The sequence below is a fragment of the Sus scrofa genome, chromosome 15, assembly GCF_000003025.6.
Source record: "Sus scrofa isolate TJ Tabasco breed Duroc chromosome 15, Sscrofa11.1, whole genome shotgun sequence".
NCBI lineage: Eukaryota > Metazoa > Chordata > Mammalia > Artiodactyla > Suidae > Sus > Sus scrofa.
This window is the reverse complement of record NC_010457.5, coordinates 3,721,248-3,741,873: the sequence shown is the minus strand read 5'-3', so window position 1 is coordinate 3,741,873 and position 20,626 is coordinate 3,721,248. Positions and strand designations below refer to the sequence as shown.

The 20,626-nt window shown below is 37.2% G+C and overlaps 1 protein-coding gene across 20 annotated transcripts in view; it reads left to right on the top strand.

The window, feature by feature from the left end:
- Positions 1 to 20,626, top strand: part of MBD5 (methyl-CpG binding domain protein 5) — a 446,601-nt gene that overhangs the window by 354,586 nt on the left and 71,389 nt on the right. For 19 of the 20 annotated variants that reach the window (XR_002339404.1, XR_002339406.1, XR_002339405.1 and 16 more), the window contains 3 exons: positions 2,958 to 3,131; positions 16,311 to 16,977; positions 20,370 to 20,472. Coding sequence is in view for 17 of the 20 variants with exons in the window: in XM_021076106.1 (XP_020931765.1) it covers positions 16,865 to 16,977; positions 20,370 to 20,472 (216 nt within the window). In the remaining 3 variants the exon portion in view is untranslated. Of the gene's footprint in view, positions 1 to 2,955; positions 3,132 to 16,310; positions 16,978 to 20,369; positions 20,473 to 20,626 lie in introns of those variants that run through there. The other variant, XM_021076111.1, reaches the window with a different exon arrangement.

The following is a 20,626-nucleotide window of genomic DNA, read 5'->3' as shown; positions in this document are numbered from 1 at the left end:
TGACCCTAGAATTTAGTCAAAGAACAAAAGGTTGCTTTAAGAAAGTGGGAGGAAATCTTTCTGTGCCCAGGGAAAGACACATACATAGGTGTAGAGTTATGAATGGTTCTGGCATTTCCAAGAAAGGTTAATGCACCAGGAAGCTAGGATATCCTAGAAGAAGTGGTGAATAAGCATTTTTCAGCATCATTAGATGATGAAACTGTGGAAGTAATTGGGATGTGAGGATTTCTTATTCTTGATGCTTCCACCTATTTCCATTCCTCAGTACTTTGAGGACATTGATGCTATTTGGAACTCCCCTATCTGTGGCAACATGTGCAGTGCTACAGTAGCAAGAGCGCTGTATACCCTTATGGATTAAAATGCTCATCATTCACTCAACAAGTATTTTTGGCTCTAGCATGTGTAGGTTGCTGTTAGAAATAAAAAAGTTGTTATACAAAGCCAACTTTCAGGGAGATATTGAATGCAAATCAAAAATTAGCAAGGATTTGATGATTACTATATCCATATTCTCAGGGAGTTTCTGTTCTTATCAGAAGAGACAGACCATAATAGCAGGGTAAACAGTAAAATATATACAGTATGTTAGTGGTAAATACTAAGGAGAAAAAATAAAGTAGGAAAGGGAGAAATTATCAGAGAGGAAAAGAGAAAGTAAAGTTATTTAAAGGTAAAGTTATTTAGTTTTACTTGCCTTGGTTTCCTCAGCTCTAGAAAAAAATGGTAGTATTTACCTAAAGGATTATGACGAGGATTAAGTGAGCTACCATGTGTGTATAGAAAGCCCCAGAAGATGGCAATTTGTTAGCCAATATTATTTATACATTTGACTAAAATAACTTTAGCACAATAGTTATCTTATTTCCATCACTTATGGACTTCTTTTATTGAAGGATATATTTCCAGTTTTAAGCTCCTTTATCTATAGGCTATCTCCCTCATCCATATTTTGCTGCTTTTAGTTTCTGCTCCCAATGCAGTTACATCTAATATCCCTTTCTTACTGAAGTGAATCATCATTCTTTCATAGTATTTTTTCTACTAAACAATATTTGCTTATCTAAATGTGAGGTCATCATTTTCTATTTAAAGCATCCGCAGGCATCCAGATCTTCCTGTGGAGAATATTCATTAATGCTTCATCACTTAACACATCTCAAGGTTAAAAGGTCTAACAGAATGAGACCTTGATGCTTGCTTACCAACTAAAAATGAGTACAGCATATGGAATTGTTATTATCAGACAATATCAAATTTTCAGTATTAATCTTTAGGAACTAAGATCTTTTTCATGGATCAGGTGACGTTTTTGGCTTCCTACTAACCTTTCTTTGTCTATGTAACCTCTATGCATCCTTAAGTGTATCCTGCACCCCCCCCCCCGCCTTTGCTGATTCCCTGGAAAACTAGACTAGCTCTTTTGTGTGTGTGTTCATTTAGCCTTTCCACAGCAGGCATCACTCAGTGTTGTAATGACCTGTTTACCTGACTGCCCAACTCTCTACCCTCCAACTTTCAGGCAGTAAGCTCCTTGAGATGAGGGGTGGGGGACTATGTTCTTTTTATGTCTGGGTCTGTACTGTCTATCACAGTTCTTCACATGTAGTTGATTCCCAGTAAATACTTAAAACATTAAAATATAAAGCCTGGACTACCTTTAGTATATCAGGATTATAGAAACATAGTTATCTAACTTTGGTCCCACATCCCTTAGTTGCTTATTGGTCTCTCTTGGCTGCTTTCTGAGGAATAGCAATGCTCAAACATGCTGCTGCACCTTGTCCTACACATTTTCCTGTCCTGCTTCCATCCAAAATCGAAAAGAATAAGTAGGCCAGATATCAAGACTTGAAAGGCGGAGGAACACCCTATGGAGTAACCATGGTCCAAGAGCTGATCCTTACTCTTCCAATTTAAAAATTTGATTTTGCCAGTCCTTTCAAGTCCCCTAGGGTCTGACATTTGCAAGAAATTAATTTATAAACCAGGTGACCTGTTTGTTTGTTTTCATTGATTTGAAATGAAAATTTCATTCATTGAAATACTTGTATCTGATATCCAAGTCACTAACTTAGTGGTATAAAGTCCCTGTAAAATCCACCAAATAATCAGAAGGTTGTTCAGTGAATGTGGAAACAGAACAAAATGAGTTAGACTGCACCTAGAATTATTTTACTCAGGCTTGAGGAAGAACCTTTTCATTGCCTCCCTGATGGCTAGGAGAAAATTAAGCAAGGGGAAATAAGGCCTCAAGTATACTTTTGAAAGTCCTTACAAATTTTTTTCTTATTTGCAGAAAGCAGTTTTAAAAGTCATGGGTAGAAATGTCACTTTGTATCACAGTAATGATAATGTACAATTTGGTTTCATAGTTCTTTGATCCCAAGATAAGTTCCTGAAATGATGGTATGTGGTATAGCTGACACTGGTGCTAAGGAAGAAGGAAAGATAGAGGATTGATGTTGGATGAGAATTCTCTGTACTTTCTGCTTCCTCTAACTCAACAATCAGCGGTCCCAGGGTCAAATCAATTTCATTAAGAAAGTTCGAGTTTCCACTGTGGTGCAATGGGATTTGGTGGGGTCCTCCAGCGCCGGGACTCAGATTCTATCCCTGGCCTAGCACAGTGGGTTAAAGGATCCAGCATTGCTGCACTTGTAGCATAGGTCCAGCTGTGGCTCAGTTATGATCCCTGGCCCTGGAACTCCATATGCTGTGGGGTGGCCAAAAAAGAGAAAGTTAACTGTGCGTGCTTGTGGTTTTAGTTGGCTTTTTGGCATTCCTTTGTGTCCTAATAATGCATGAAGATCTACCGAGAGTTTGTTCTCTACCCTTGTGAAGAAACTAGAGTGTAGGTTAAGTGGTCATTTAAAAAATAAATAAATAAGTGCCTCTTGTTAAGGGCTACAGTCAGTCCTTCAAGCCTTATCTCAAGGTCTTTTCTATTCCAGAGGTTGGAAACGCAAGTGCCTACAGAGGCCAGGCTGGTGGGAATGAAGCAGGAAGCCACTGCAGTGAACTGGAGAACCAAGTCCTTTGTGAGGGAGCAGCCACTGCTCCGTTCCAGATAATTGTTGCAAGGCAGGAATGTTGACCTAGTGTTACCACATTGTCCAGTTTCTCAGGTAAAGCAGGAAATGAAAATTCTCCTGTAAAATCTTTGTTTTAAATGTTGTCCATTAATTCACTTGGATTATTATTCACAGCTGTGTACAAGCCAAATTCTTCTGCTGGTGGGATTTGGCACAGAGCCCTCCTGTTTATAATTTGGTTTTATATTTTGCTTATGTATTTATTAAACTGGAGTCTTTATTTTCTACAGGTTTTGCTTTTCTTCAGCATGTTCTCTAAAATATTCAATCCCTGGTTTTGTGATAATGAAACTCCCTCCCTCTCCAACCTGAATATTTTATGCATAAGTTGCTGTTGTTGTTGTTCATAGTTTTTGGTGGGGGTTTTTGGGGGGTTTTTTGGGGGGGTTGCTATATCTCTGCCACCCTCAGTATTCTGGTAAATAGTCAAATGCTAAGTGGAGTCTCCTTGAGACACTTTCATATGACACCACTAAACATCTACTGGTATTACTTTACTCATTTCATTCCTGATGTGTGAGCTAAATAAGCACAGTAAAAGATTGTTTATTTCATGGTACTTAGAGACTGTATGCTTTGGACTCCCCCTTCTAGAATCCTCAGAGACTATCTTCCTTCTCTTGCATCTTGAGAGACCGTATCAGATAATTAATTAGACTATGGTTTTTTTTACATTTAATTATGTTTATTGAAAACATTGATTAGGATTGAGTGTTCCTAGATATCTGTACATATTTATAGACAATGTATCTGTTTCTTCAATGGCTGAGGAATCTTCTGTTTTCACTTTGAGTAACTTGATTGTCAGTGTTACTGAGGAGGCACCATTGCTTCTATAAGCAGCTAATTACTCCAAGTAGGAACTTGGCGTCCATTGCCAGGTGAATTGAAGAATGCTAAATAAACATTTTTAAGTTAAAAGAGTACGTAAACATTAGTACAACCCCTAAATGGACAAAAGTCACAATTGTTTCATTCTTAGTACAGTTTTAGTTTAAAAAAATGTTGATGTACATCATTTTTTAGCAATGATTTGACCTATTGAGCTACATCTTGAATACCCTAGTAATGCACAGATTAAAAAGTGAAAATAACCCCTTAGTTGCTTCATGCACTCTTAAAAAGATTATGTAAATGTAAGTATTCGTTACAAGAAATTTTACTACACTATAGAAAAGCAAAAATAGCCAACTATGTTGATGCCTAACATACCGAAATAAATCCTAAATAAATTTGCCCTCAGAGTTACCATGGGTTTATCTGGTAGTTCATAGATGTTCTGTTGTGACCTATTATTATACTTTTAAACAGTAAATTTTTTTAAAAGAATATGTATTTGGGAACTGATGATTATTCACTTTTTGGCTTTTAAGAAAGTAAAATGCAGAGTAAGCATTTTCTACATATGCATACAGATCCTCACTTTCCTTCTGTATTTTTAAAGGCACAAAGGGAAGCCTTAACTTGAAGTTGCTGTTTCAATTGCTTTTTCTTTACAGTCGTGTAGAATGGCAAGGGCTAAGAAAAAGCTCAGTTATGTGTAGTAATGTATGTGGATTCCTGAGTATGATAAAGGGGAATTATAAGCGGAACCTAATTTAGAGTTGGAAAGTCAAATAGTGACTGGAGAAACCAGGAAAGTGGTTCCATCTCTGAGGAAGTGACGTTTAAACCGAGATCAACAGAAATTGGTTTAGTGAAGAACCTGAGTGTGGTGATAGGAAATGGTACGGCAAGCAGAAAAGTAAGAGTGGCAGCCTGAGGCATTTTAGAACCAGTCAAAGGGGAGTTCACATCATCTCTCAGTGGCAAAGTACCCTGAGGAGGATCCATGAGGACACATGTTCCATCCTTGGCCTCGCTCAGTGGGTTAAGAATCCAGCGTTGCCATGAGCTGTGGTGTAGGTCACAGACACTGCTTGGATCCCACATTGCTGCGGCTGTGGCGTAGGGTGGTAGCTGCAGCTCCAATTCAACCCCTAGTCTGGGAACTTCCATATGCCATGGATGCATCCCTAAAAAGACAAAAAAAAAATCAAAGGGATTAATTTTCTTTTTATTATCTAGGTCATTCAGGTTAATGTGGTAGTCTTTCTAATTCTTCCTATCTTTTGCTCTACTTAGCTAACACAGAAAAATGTAGTTCCCCAGCAGCCTAGCAGCTTGAGGATCTGGTGTTGTCAGTACTGTGGTGCAGGTTCACCATCCTTGACTCAGGAACTTCCACATGCTGCAGGCATGACCAAAAAAAAAAAAAAAAAAGAAAAAAAACAGAAAGAGGAATAATAGCATATTACTAGGCACAAAGCTTGTGACTGTTCCCAATAAAAAGCTTCCCTAATGCTTTTAAGGATTGGGGAAATATTAATTAGCTGTTCTATGGCTATGACATTTAATTTTTAGAAATAATATTTTTCCTAATTACAAAGCTAACACATTTTCAATAAAGAGTTTTGAAATACAAAAAAGCAATGAAGAAAATAAAAAACACCCCTGTTTCTGCTACCTAGAGACAAATACTGGGAAGATAGTGCTGTTCTATGCCTATACATATATATTAGCATTTTTATAAATGAAGGTTGCACTACATGCAACTTTGCCATGTCTTTTTTCACCTGACAATGTCATGGACCTTTCCCAGTACTATTTGGTTTTCCATAACTTGATTTTAATAGCAATGTATAAAAAATAATAACTTAAACATTTATTATATGCTAGGCACTTGTTTAAGACTTATAGCTTATTATATCTCCAGAACAAAATAATTCTATTAGGCTGTAATCTTCATTTTATAAAAAAAAATTTTTAAACTTGCTTAAAGTCACAAGCCATTAAAAGGTAGAGCTATATTGCTTCTCAATACTGTAACTAATTTAAAGAAAACTCAATTTTAGACTTTTGGATCATTTCCAGGATAGTTTTGGCTATTTGAGATAATACTCATGATTCTATGGGTTGGAAATCTAGGCTGGGCTCACATAGGTCAGCTCATCCAAGAAGCAAGAGTGGAAGATACAAGGCTCTTGAAGTTAAGGCTCAGCCCTTGAGCAGTAACATATTCATCCCATTCTTCTGGTCAAAGCAAATCACAAGGCCAGCCCAGACTCAGAGTGTATAATAATAAATTCTACCTCTTGATGGAAGGAACTACAATATATTTGTGGCCAATTGCAGTGTACTGCATTCAGCATCTAGTCCTCCAAAGGCTTCTATGTGACTAGAATGTGTAAGTTGCTGAACGCTGCTACATGAAATGGCCCATGTAAATAATGCTACTGACCATGGATAGGCATAGGTCAGGATGCTGGTTACCTTGACCCTGAGAACTAGCCTCATTCTCAGGAGCCCATCCCTCTACCGTCAGAGTCTGAAAAAAAAAAACAACTGCAACCTTCCAGTGCGAACATGTTTCTTCATGCGCAGCTTTGGAACATGTACACTCTTCTGCACTGAAAGGGCAAAGACATTTGAAACTAGAGAGATTTAGGGATCAGGACAGGGAAGATGTGCTTATAGTATCCTGATACAATGTATAAAACAAATGTAAACATATTGAGGGTACTTTGGTGTGAGTAAATAGAGTGTAGTGGAGGCATTAGGTCTCTTACAAAAATATTGTATCTGAGAGGGATGTTTTGGAAGAGGTAACTTCACAGTGAAGATAAGAACCAAATTACAGGAAGTTCCCATCGTGGCGCAGTGGTTAACGAATCCGACTAGGAACCATGAGGTTGCGGGTTCGGTCCCTGCCCTTGCTCAGTGGGTTAACGGTCTGGCGTTGCCGTGAGCTGTGGTGTAGGGTGCAGACGTGGCTCAGATCCTGCGTTGCTGTGGCTCTGGTGTAGGCCGGTGGCTGCAGCTCCGATTGGACCCCTAGCCTGGGAACCTCCATATGCCGCAGGAGCGGCCCAAAGAAATAGCAAAAAAAGACAAAAAAAAAAAAAAAAAAAGAACCAAATTACAATGATAACCAGAGTTAAAATGAGGCTAATATATTGGAAGGTATTTTTTTTTAATGAAAGCAGGTATAACTGTTAAGTGTGCTGATAAGTAAAAATGCATAGCTTGAATAAATAGGTGAAAGGTGAAACAGATGGGAAGGTTGGATGGGAGAGCTGGCTAAATGCTATGAGGAGCTATTTAAGTAATTGATATGAGGGTGAAAGATAATTGAAAAGGGGAAATGTCATTTAGGGTTAGCCTAACAAGTATAATATAACTAATAATGATAGAAAGATGATGAGTGAATCCATTTATTACCCAAACAAATGATATTAATACTGTAACCATCTTTCAGTTGGGTTGTATAAGTTGTTTGTATATTTTAGAGATTAGGCGCTTGTCAGTTGCATCATTTGAAACTATTTCCTCCCATTCTGTAAGTTGTGTTTTTGTTTTCTTTTTGGTTTCCTTTGCTATGCAAAAGCTTTTCAGTTTGATGAGGTCCCATTGGTTTATTTTTGCTCTCATTTCTGTGGCTTTGGAAGATTGGCCTGAGAAAACATTTGTAAAGTTCATGTCAGAATGTTTTACCTATGTTCTCTTCCAGGAGTTTGATGGTGTCTTGTCTTATATTTAAGTCTTTCAGCCTTTTCGAGTTTATTTTCGTGCATAGTGTAAGGGTGTGTTCCAGTTTCATTAATTTACATGCAGCTGTCCAGGTTTCCCAGAAATACTTGCCGAAAAGACTGTCTTTTTCCCATTTGATGTTCCTGCCTCCTTTGTCAAAGATTAATTAACCATAGGTGTCTGGGTTTATTTCTGGGTTCTCTGTTCTGTTCCATTGGTCTATATGTCTGTTTTGGTACCAGTACCACACTGTCTTGATTACTGTGGCTTTGTAACAGTGCCTGAAGTCTGGGAGAGAGATGTCTCCTGCTTGGTTTTTGTTTCTCAGGATTGCTTTGGCAATTCTGGGTCTTTCATGGTTCCATATAAATTTTTGGATTGTTTGTTCTAGTTCTGTGAAAAATGTCATGGATAATTTGATAGAGATTGCATTGAATCTGTAGATTGCTTTGGGTAGTATAGCCATTTTTACAATATTAATTTTTCCAACCCAGGAGCATGGAATATCTTTCCATTTCTTTACATCTTCTTTAATTTCCTTGATTAAGGTTTTATAGTTCTCGGCATATTTCCTTTACCTCCTTGGTCAGGTGAATTCCCAGGTATTTGACTTTTTGTGTTGCAATTTTAAAAGGTATTGTATTTCTGTATTCCTTTTCTAATATTTCATTGTTAGCATACAGAAATGTGACTGATTTCTGAATGTTAATTTTATATACTGCTACTTTGCTGAATTTGTTGATCAGGTCAAGTAGTTTTTGGGTTGAGTCGTTAGGGTTTTCTATATATAATATCATGTCATCTGCATACAGTGACAGTTTTACCTCTTCTCTTCCTATTTGGATGCCTTTTATTTCTTTTGTTTGTCTGATTGCTGTGGCTAGGACTTCCAATACTATGTTGAATAGACATTTCTCCAAGGAAGATATACAGATGGCCAACAAGCACTTGAAACAATGCTCAGCATCACTGATTATTAAAGAAATGCAAATCAAAACTACCATGAGATACCACTTCACACCAGTCAGAATGGCCATCATTAATAAGTCCACAAATAACAAATGCTGGAGGGGGTGTGGAGAAAAGGGAACCCTCTTGCACTGTTGGTGGGAATGTAAGCTGGTACAACCACTATGGAGAACAGTATTGGAGGTACCTTAGAAAATTATACATAGAACTACAATATGATCCAGCAATCCCACTCTTGGGCATATATCTGGGCAAAACTACTTTAAAAAGACACATGCACCTGCATGTTCATTGCAGCACTATTCACAATAGCCAAGACAAGAAAGCAACCCAAATGTCCACTGATAGATGATTGGATCAGGAAGACTGGTGTATATATACACAATGGAATACTACTCAGCTATAAACAAGAACAAAATAATGCCATTTGCAGCAACATGGATGGAACTAGAGACTCTCACTCTGAGTGAAGTAAGTCAGAAAGAGAAGGACAAATGCCACATGATATCACTTATATCTGGAATCTAATATATGGCACAAATGAACCTTTCCACAGAAAAGAAAATCATGGACCTGGAGAATAGACTTGTGGTTGCCAAGGGGGAAGGGGAGGGAGTGGGAGGAACTGGGAGCTTGGGGTATATAGAGGCAGAATGTTGCCTTTAGGATGGATTAGCAATGCAGTTCTGCTATGTAGCACTGGGAACTCTGTCTAGTCAATTATGGCAGAACACGTAATGTGAGAAAAAAGAATGTATACATGTATGTGTAACTGGGTCATCATGCTGTGCAGTAGAAAATATATATATATATAAATAAATGAAAATTTTAAAAAATTAAAAGAATGCTGTAACCACTCAGACTTTACTCTCTAAAATGCTAATGCTTATGCTGTTTTTTAATCCAGTCATATCTGTTGTTGCATGTACATACTATTTTGGAATTTAAGTCTGGAAAGAGGTAGATTTTATGTGAGACTTTTTTCTCAAGTGGAGGATGTGAGGCATTCACTCTTGCAAATGTCAGAAAGGAGACTTTCTAACTTTGAATATTTCATGAGTTAAGTTTATAATCACTGAATAAAAATTGTAAATGATAATTTAGGCTATATAGCATATTAAATATTTGAATTTTACCAAAGTTGCATCATCTTACCTTAATAAATCAATAGTTCATTCAGTATTCATTCTGCCCTACTATGTATCCAAGTAATGCCACTAAGTACGAGATTAATGTGTGATTTCATTATAAACATTTTAGTAGAATTTACTCATATTATAACATGACTTTAAAATAGTTCATTCTTTTTATCATTAATTAGGTATGTGTAATGGAGTTCCCATCATGAAACAGCAGAAATGAACCCAGAAATGAACCACAAGGTCGCGGGTTCCATACCTGGCCTCATTCAGTGGGTTAGGGCTCTGGTGTTGCCATGAGCTCTGGTGTAGGTCGCAGACACGGCTCAGATCCTCAGTTGCTGTGGCTGTGGTGTTGGCTGGCAGCTGTAGCTCCAATTAGACCCCTAGCCTAGGAACTTCCATATGCCTCAAGTGCAGCCCTAAAAAGCAAAAAAAAAAAGAAAGTGTGTGTGATATTATTCAAAAGAATGTGTGACGTTTGATGCTATCCAGAAAGATTAATGAAGATTAGCCGCTTATTTTCATGATGTCATATTCTCTGATATTTAGTTTTCATGGTGTTTTGGGTATAACTTTTAAAACATATTTAACACTGCATAATATAGTAAGTTTATTCTTTGGTTGACAGAAATGTCAGTAAAGCAGATAGAGAAAAAAAAATCAGTTGAGTAAATTTACATCCTGTTGAAATGTGTTTCTGGAGTTCCCGTCGTGGCGCAGTGGATAACGAATCCGACTAGGAACCATGAGGTTGCAGGTTCAATCCCTGGCCTTGCTCAGTGGGTTAGGGATCCTGCGTTGCTGTGAGCTGTGGTGTAGGTTGCATACACAGCTCGGATCCCCGAGTTGCTGTGGCTGTGGTATAGGCCAGTGCCTACAGCTCCGATTCGACCCCTAGCCTGGGAACCTCCATATGCCGCAGGAGCGGCCCAAGAAATGGCAAAAAGACAAAAAAAAAAAAGAAAGGATCTGGCTTTGCTGCAGCTGTGGCACAGGTTGCAACTGTGGCATAGGTTCAATCCCTGGTCCAGAAACTTCAAATACCACATATGCAACTGAAAAAGAAAAACAAAATACAAAAACTCTGATGCACTTTCATAAAGTTAGCATATTATTTTTCTTATAAGCTCTATCATACTTCTTCTACACAGAAATTATTACTCAGAGATTATGAGATCATTAGGGACAAATCTAGAGCAAAAAAACTCCTTTGTATCATTTGTAAACATTCATACTCACCGGCTTCTCTTCTTTTAAAAAGTTCTCTTTCATTTTAGATGCACATGTTGCTAAAACTTTACAAGCCTACCATGGTAAAAATCAAAATATAAAACTGTTGGCTAATTAGAATCTGCATCGTCTTCATTGGGTTTTTAAGCACCTTGTGTAGGCCAAGGCACTCTACACCAGGAAATGGGGCTACTGGAGGAACCTAGAGAAACAGGGTCCCTGCTGTGAGGAGTTTGCATTCCTATGGTGAGGGATAGGCAATAAACAAACAAATAAATGATAAGGAAAAAAAATCAGATAATAAGAGGTATTAGTGAATTAACTGAGAGAATACCTAAGGTTTACAGTGTAATCTCTTTGAGGAGGTGACATCTAATTTGAATTCTGAATGAAGCCAATGCAAAGAAGGGCCCTAGAATTATGCAGTTCTATTTTAGCAAATACTTCCTTTTTTTTCTTCTTTTTTTTTTCTTTTTTTATGGCTGCACCTGCAGCATATGGAAGTTCTCAGGCTAGGGGTCAAATTGGAGCTATAGCCGCTGGCCTACGCCACAGCCACAGCAACGTGGGATCTAAGCCATTTTTGCAACCTACACCACAGCTCATGCCCAATCCTGGACATACTGAGCAAGGCCAGGGATCAAACCTGGATGCTCATGGATACTAGTTGGGTTCATTACCAATGAGCCACGATGGGAACTCCTATTTTAGCAAATGCTTCTAAGTGAATTATCAAAATGACCATAGAGTTATGTATAGAGATACTTATCTCAGATTTATTTGCAGTTGAAAAAATTGACGAGAAAAATCTATGTCCACAAAAGGGATGTTAAGTAAATTAGAAAACTCTATCTAAGAAAAGTCTAAGCAATTAAAAGTCATATTTTGGAAAAATATTTAATGCTGTAGTAAAATGATCAACTTTCAAATAGAGCACAAAGCAGTGCTAATTCAATATATAAAGGAATAAAGAGTATCCATCGTAGCTCAGTGGAGGTGAATCTGACTAGCTTCCGTGAGAACGCAGATTCCATCCCTGGCCTCATCAGTGGGTTAAGGATCTGGCGTTGCCGTGAGCTGTGGTGTAGGTCTCAGACGCAGCTCAGATCTGGCATTGCTGTGGCTGTGGAGTAGGCCAGCAGCTATAGCTCCAATTCAACCCCTAGCCTGGGAACTTCCGTGTGCCATGGGTGCAGCCCTAAAAAGATAAAATACTAATTATAATAATATAAAATCAAATAAAAATAATATTTAAAGGAAAAAAATGGCACTTTTATACATAGGAAAAAATCGGAATGAGTATTGCTACTTTGGAGAGCAATTTGGCAATGCCTATAAAGTTAAATGTGCAAACCCTGCAACTCAACATTCATGTGATTTATGTACCAAAAGATGAATAGTCATATGATAGAATAGGATTCAAATGTTAGTATCTGTAAATCTAGAGATCTGCAGATCTCTATATAGATCTCTGTATCTTCACAGATCTGTATATCTCTGTTGAGACAGATCTGTCTCCAAAGATAGCCCTCAAAACAATATTGAATTTTAAAAAGCAAAATGCAGAGTGATATATATGTATTTATGTTAAAATTCTAAAATCTAACAATGCCAAATATTGTTGACATATATACATAGGGAATAAGCATATAAAAACATAGTCTGGAAGGATATAGACCAGAATAAGGATATTGGTTACCTTTAGGCCAGAGGGGAGGGGAAATAGGACCAAAAATAGAAATGGGGTGGGGATGAGGGGTAGTACTTAATCTCATTTGTAATGTTTTCTATGTATTTTCTTTTGTAAAATAAGCAAAAGTGACAAAATGCTGACATTGTAAATTTGGAGTGGCTGTTCATTGTTTATTATATTCAACTCTTTTTTTTTTAATGTGTGCTTTTAAAACTTTCTAGTAAAAATGAAAGTCATCCAGTGGTTATGATTAAACAGTGAGATTACAGTTCAGTTTTGATTGTCATCTTCAGACATCTATGAATTTTCCAGATTTACAAACTAAATGTTGAGAAAATCAGTGCCACTTAGAGGTAAATAGACGGCAACTATGTAGTTAATGGACCTCAGTCAGTGAGGGGTTCCTAAGGCCCTTGCTATTCACCTGACTCTAGAATCAGCCAAAAAAGGGATGACCCTCCCAGAAACAAAAGGAAGCAGAGGGCTGGTTCTTGTGTGGTGTGGAAATGTAAAACCAGTCATGTCCTGGAAAGGGAACCAGGAGCGTTAGTCTAAGCCAGTGAGTCTCAAACTCGAGCCTGCATTAGAATCACTTAGAGGACTGGTTAAAAAACATATTGCCCCCCAGAGATTCAAATTCAGAAAATATGGGTTTAGTCCTGTGTGTTTGCATGTCTGACATGGTCCCAGGTGTTCATAACAGTAAAGATGCTTGGCCTATCTACAGAAAAGAAACAAACGCATGGAGATTGAGAACAGACTTGTGACTGCCAAAGGGTAGGGGGAGGGAGTGGGATGGATTGGGGTTAGTAGATGTAAACTATTGCATTTGGAGTGGACAAGCAATGAGGTCCTGCTGTATAGTATAGGGAACTATATCCAATCGCTTGTGATGGAACATAATGGAGAATAAGAAAATATATATATGTGTAACCGGGTCACTTTGCTGTAAGCAAAAATTGACAGGATATTGTAAATCAACTATAATTTTTAAAATTAAAATTAAAAAAAAGAAAAAAAAAAAGATGCTTGTCCCAGGACTGTGCTTTGAGAACTGCTGGTCTAAGCAAAACTCAGCCTTCAGATATTTGTATTTTTGATGACTGAAATATAAGGGAGATATTTGGCAGAAATCAATTTGATATTATCTGGCAGATCCACAAATTACTTAATGGAGTGAGCCAGTCAGTCTCAGGGAAGTTGGAGTCCACCTGCAGAAGCAGACAGTCAAAAGGGGGTGGGGGAGCATTAAACAGAAACCTTGAAAGTAAGGAAAATGAGAGCTACTCTCAATCTAATGATCATAGACCACGGGAAGGGATTTCTTTAGGAAAATGCAATTTAGTAAAATGAGCGTGAACAGGAGCTGTTAAAAAAGATTCACAGGGTCTGTTGCTATATGACCAAACTGGGAGTCCAGGATGACCTAAATTTCTTATCTTTTTTATATCTTTCACTAGCTAGGAGAACTCTACTAGGCTAGAAACTTCTCAAGAACGGGGACTATCCCTTCCTTGCTCTCCATCCTTTCTCACCCTGTCCCCTCTTTCCTTTCTGTTCATCCCCACTCAGCAACTCTTTAGTGTCACATATTACACAGGGCTTTGGATAAAAATAGTACCATCTTCATGCTCCAGCCCATAGCATAATGCCTCATACATAGTAGCCAGTCACTAATTGTTGAATGAACCATGAAAAAAACACATACATGATCAGTAGGGTCCATGGTTAAAGCTGCAGTGAATGGGAGATAGAAATAGGATGCTATGCCTGAAAGTGGGTCATATCTGTGAATGGCATAGACCCAGTGGACTGGCCCCAGCAATGCAAATTATCAGCTTGAGTCACTATTGAGAGTGTACTACTTGGCACCTTCCTTTATACCCCATATTTCCCCTAATAAATTTGTGCTGCTTTTCCCATTGTCTTCCAGTATTTCCGACACCTGTCCCCATGGTTCCTGATAAAGGTATTACAACACCTTTATCTGCCTCAGAGCCAAGGCTGCAAGTAAGGCATATGCCTGAATACATGATGCCTTTTGCCATAAAACCATTCTCTCGCTTTCTTTTCTCTTCAGTGATGAGATCTAAAAAAAAGATCTGGGGCTAACTTAAATAGTAGACGTTCAGGAATGGAGATGGAGTAGTTTTGTGTCTGTTTACACTGTTTAATTTTTGATTAGAGTTATACATGCATATATAAAAATTATCTAAAAATATTAACCTTTATTTACAATTTTAAACAGTTTTATCACTGTGATGTGAATCTTCAGTCATTTAACACAGTACTCAAGAGCATATCACCTTCACTTCCAGTTATGTTGTTTCAGAGTCAGCATTTTTTAATCTGTGGATGATGCTATCACTGTAAATTTTTATCACAAACCACGATTCCCACTCATATAACACTAGAACAGTGGTGGGGTTTTTTTGTTTGTTTTTTGTTTTGTTTTGTTTTGTTTTGTTTTGTCTTTTTGTCTTTTGTTGTTGTTGTTGCTATTTCGTGGGCCGCTCCCGAGGCATATGGAGGTTCCCAGGCTAGGGGTCTAATCGGAGCTGTAGCCGCCGGCCTACGCCAGAGCCACAGCAATGCAGGATCCGAGCCGCGTCTGCAACCTACACCACAGCTCACGGCAACGCCAGATCGTTAACCCACTGAGCAAGGGCAGGGACCGAACCCGCAACCTCATGGTTCCTAGTCGGATTCGTTAGCCACTGCGCCACGATGGGAACTCCATTTTTTTTGTTTTGTTTTTTTTATTCATCCTGTAGTATAGTATTATGGGTCCCACAATGTAATCACACTCTGTATATTAAATTGATTATAAAGAGTCTTGTTTGCCACAACAAATGTTAGCAATTGTGATATTACATTCTCTACCAGGATTAAGTACTACATCTTTAAAAAATTTCATTTGCCATCTTTTTTTATTCAGCAATTCTATTAAGAAGACCTATTATAAGCATTTCACATTAGCAGTGACTACTGCTCTTTCAGGCCAGTGTGTCTTCCTCAAACTGCACGTTGTGACTTAATCAAGGAATTAAGAGAGTACCCCAAAAAAGAAGGCAATTTATGAACGTTATCCAAAGCAATTCCCATTCTTATGTTCAAGAAGAGTGGGGGAAAACCTTTTCATATTTAGAAATGTACTATAAATTTTTTTCTTTTAAAAAAAGAACTGTTTCTTCTTTAGGTCAATATGATGATTAGAAAATAAATCATAGGGGTATGTAGAACTAAAAATGATCAAAAGTTATTGGATTAACACACACCTTTCTAGGTGTCAAGTCATTGGAGGTGAGAGATATGTTTTTATTGTGAGTTAGAAGGAGGCTGTGTATGTATATATGTGATGCCATAATTATGGGTCTATCTCTAGTAATTAGAAAGTTGCAAGCATTGAAGAACAAACAAATTGGTTTAACTGGAGTAAGTGGATCAAGTTGGAAGAAGAACACAAGTTGAATTTGACATGTGATTTTGACAGCAGAGGACATCAGAGTGGTTTGGTACACTTCCCAGTTTATTCTATTTTTTGAAGTGTGCAGCCTCTCCGTTTTTCATTATTAAATGTATCGTGTACATATTTTATATATGTTTCAGGCTACATTATTGGAATTTTGAAGACATGAAAACATCAGGTGAACCAACCTACAACATCTTGGATTCAGATTGGAAGATGAAGAGAAAGTTTAAAGAATGTGGTCTATAAAGGCGGGTAGTACCTGGAAATATTAACTGACTCACACTGTAAAAATGAGACCAGTTTCTAAACATTAGAAGTTAGTCCAACATCAAGGTTCAAGACAAAATGTTGAACTAAAACTTACACTCCTCTCCTCCCCCACTTCAGACAGGTACCAGCATTGGTGAGCATGATGTTCTTTAGTCAGAAGCACTTGTTTTCACCCGTGTAGACCATGCTTAAGAATTAAACATCGGTCACTTAATGCAGAGTATAATGGGAAACTGATTTTTTCTAAAATGGCAGATTTCAAGGACTTGGTTCCAAACTGAGCCGAAGCTTCCCAATGCATTTTGTGCAGTCTGGGGAAAACTGTGCTGCATTGGCCATTTTTGAAGGCCATGATGCCCTGTAAGATAAGGATATCATCTTATTGCTGATATCTTTGGGGAGTCCCAAGCAGACACAGAAAATGAATGGAGGCAAGGAGTGTGACGGAGGGGACAAGGATGGAGGTCTTCCAGCTATACAAGTTCCTGTGGGTTGGCAGCGACGCGTGGATCAAAATGGAGTGCTTTATGTCAGGTGAGCCCTTATTATTACCTGCGTTACCTCCAAGCTTGCAGCCCCAAAATGAAGGCGGTTCCTCTGAGAGTGCAAAATATTGTGACTGACAGCATCCCAAATGAATTTGAATAAATGACCTTTGTGCTGGGAATACTCAAGTGTTTTTATTCTAATACTATTTTGCGATGTGAATTACCTTAGGTTACCAGAGGGAATTTTTATGCATTATTTGTGTTCGTAGAAGTCATCATGCTTATCTCTCTAACAAGGATAAAGAAAACTATGAAGATTTCTAAAAGTAACCTATGGGCATCATTACCACATTCACAGGAGAATATAAAATATAGAAAATAGACCCAACATCTCTTGATAGTATTATTGGGTCCTTCGTAGTGCTTCAGCTGGCTATTCTGATGCAAAGTTGAGTGTTTTTACCTATAGTCAGTTTCAATTATGAGTTTTTTAATGCCTGCTATTAGCTAAAATAAACTCCTTATTTTTTTTCTGTGCAAAAATTTTTAATCTATTCCCTGTGTATAACAGTAAAAAGGAAAAAGTCATGATGGAGTCACGTCGCAAGTATAAATCACACAAGTAACATGTAAATGTCTGCTCTTTTAAATTTTGATTGCATTTATTATGTAGAAGAAGCTGAATGAAGTAACTGAACTATTGGCAAGAAATTTTAGTCTTATTACTAAATTATTGATACCTAAGTTCCTTACTTTGTAGTTTGTCAGTAAATATATGATTAGGATACCATAAATCTTTCTTTGTGATGTAATTTTTAAAAGCTATTACACATAGAACTTTTTAGAAGATACAACATTGCATCATTACATTAATGCTGTTACTTTCAGTGTGATTATTTGTATCTCAGCTTCAATGGAATTCTCATTTGTGCAAAGATATATTTATGTAAATGAGGAATTTCCATTACATAAATGCAAACAATTTCATACCATAACAACTCAAAAGTCTGTTCAGATTCTGTCCTGTGTTGGTTGGTTGGTTGATTGGTTGGCTGGCTAGTTTTGTGTAAGTGTTTCCTGAGGTACACTTAGTGACCAATTGAAATTCTTTTGCACATATTTTTGTATCTGCAATATTAAAGATGTGCTCTGTATTAATTGAAGTGAAGATATAAGAAAGCAGGGGATGTGATGCTTACCTCATGGTGGATTAGATGGACGAGGATTCATGTGATAATTTTCTCAGAGTGTTTGTACTGACGATGCTGTTAATACTGCCAGAAATAACTTTCTTATCAATACACTATAGCAAGATATCAATGTTATTGTTCATATGTATGGTTGTTCTAATCTGTAAGGAGCAGCTATATATTCAGCTTAGAATAAGTAATTCCAAAGTCTTGATAATTTAGTTTTGGGGGGTTTTATTTGTTTTTGTTTTACTTCATGTGAATCCCTGTAAAAGATAAATCAGCTTCTCAGGTTGCTGAGAGTTAAGTTAAAGCAAATTAAGTCTGGGATTCTGCCAGTTATCTTGTTCATGACTAACCAAGTGTGAGTAGGCTTTACCATCTGTTAGTATGAGTTAGCTCGAATTGTCCCAATCCAACTCTCTGCACTAAGGGTTATTTTGGAAACTAACTTCAGATAAGGTAAAACACCTTCAAATGAATTCAGCCAACATGGCTTCAATTTGTATAACTGATTAAATTACTACTTGAACATATATACAAGAGCCCTTGTTCTATAGCTTCCTTCCCCCGTGCAGTTTGCTTGTAATTTGGGGGTTAATCTCCAGCCGCTCCTGCCTCAGGGTGGCATGGAGGCTGCACATTAAACTTCCCACCTGCTTCCAATCTTCTAAGCTTTATCTGTGCCATGAGACTTGTAACTATTTTTATGTTAATTATTACTCCCGAAAGTTAATTAAAGAGCTACAACTGAAGGAAAGAACTCAACTGACTGACTGAGAAGTGTTTTTAAAGTGTCTAGAGTAGAATACTCTCATAGAATTCAGAAATTCTTGATTTAAGTTTAATTTTGCAATTAAATTCTTCTAGGATTTATTCAGACACTTTCTTTAGCTGAAACACATTAGGCAGTTTCTCTTCTCAAAATTACAAACTCTTCACAGGATAACTGGTGGTTGTGTTCTATCAAAATTATCAGACCTCCAAAAACATCTTGCTGTTCCTACCAGTGGAACTCCAGTCTGTAATATGAGAATTATTCTTTGCCTATCATCTGAAAACAATTGTTAGCCCAAATAAATGAAGGAGTTAACAAAGTTGAGGATTTTAATTGTGATTTTCTCCACAAAGTTACTAACATAATTGTCCACAAATAAAATATGAATTGCATTTTAAATCTATTTTCTTTTATTGATACCAAACTACTACCTGTGTTTCTCTAGAAGCAGACTAGTCTACCCCTAGTGTATACTACTTTGTTTACAAAATAGAGAGTATTGTTTCTGAGTAAATTTTATCAGAAGGCTTAAGTGAAGGTTTTGGTAAATAGTCATAAATAAAAGATATTCTCGAATGAAAAGTATATAATCATTTTCAAAACATAATATGCAAGCAAGTCATAAAAATCAACACATTAATAATGAAAGTCCTGAAATGCAAATTGCTCATTTTAAACTAACCCTTACTGTAAATAAACATTAATGACTTACCTGTCATCTGAATTAGAACCTAATCTGTAGACTTAACTTTGATCAATATTCACATATACTGACTTCTGTGACCTGAAGAGTAGTAACGTTGAGAGCATTACCCAGTTACCAGACAGAAGGCCTGCAAGGTACCTTTCTTCCATTTAAACCCTATTACCTCAAGAGTTCTCCATCCTTGGTTCTTCATTAGAATTTGGATTGGGCTACATTGCTCTGTCTTTAGAGAAACACATGAATGAAGAAGAGAAGAAGAGAAGCCTGTTTTTACATACGGACAGATTGGTTCTAGACCCCAAGATTCAAGGGAAGAACTTGTTAGCTTGAACTTTTGTAAACTTGGTGACTTTCTGGTTTGTCCTCCAACATGTTCCTAAATGTTAGTTTTTCCTCACACAGTTTAAGAACCAGATCTTATAGTTTAAAATGATTTGTTATAGTTTTCTTATTCCTTTCTTACCTGCTCTTTCTTAACAGTAGCATTTTTCCCATCCTTAGTCCACTCTTAGTTTTCAAAATACTTTTATTTACTTTCCTATGAAGATCTGTATTTTTCTGAGAAACATTTTGGTTCAAAAGAAAGAGCAATAGCGTTAAAGGCTATAATTTAGTAGCTAACATAATATTGACAAAGAAAATGCTTTCCCCTAGTTAGAAAATATTATCCTGTGAAGGACAGTAAGACTATAAATTATGCCTTTTTTCATAAAATATGTGCAGTCAGAATTATTTCCTGATGTTTTTTTAAACTATTTTTGCAGTCCCAGTGGGTCTTTGTTATCTTGCTTGGAGCAGGTTAAAACATACCTGCTTACTGACGGAACATGCAAGTGTGGCTTGGAATGTCCTCTTATTCTTCCCAAGGTAATCATTTCGCAATAGATGTATCAGCAGTTTTTTTTTATTTTTCAGGTGTTTCATATATTTGCTTTTCTCATTTGGCATTTTATTTTTACATTCTCCAATCGTATATGCATTTTAAAGTCTAATTAGATATATTTTGCATGCATTTTGCAAT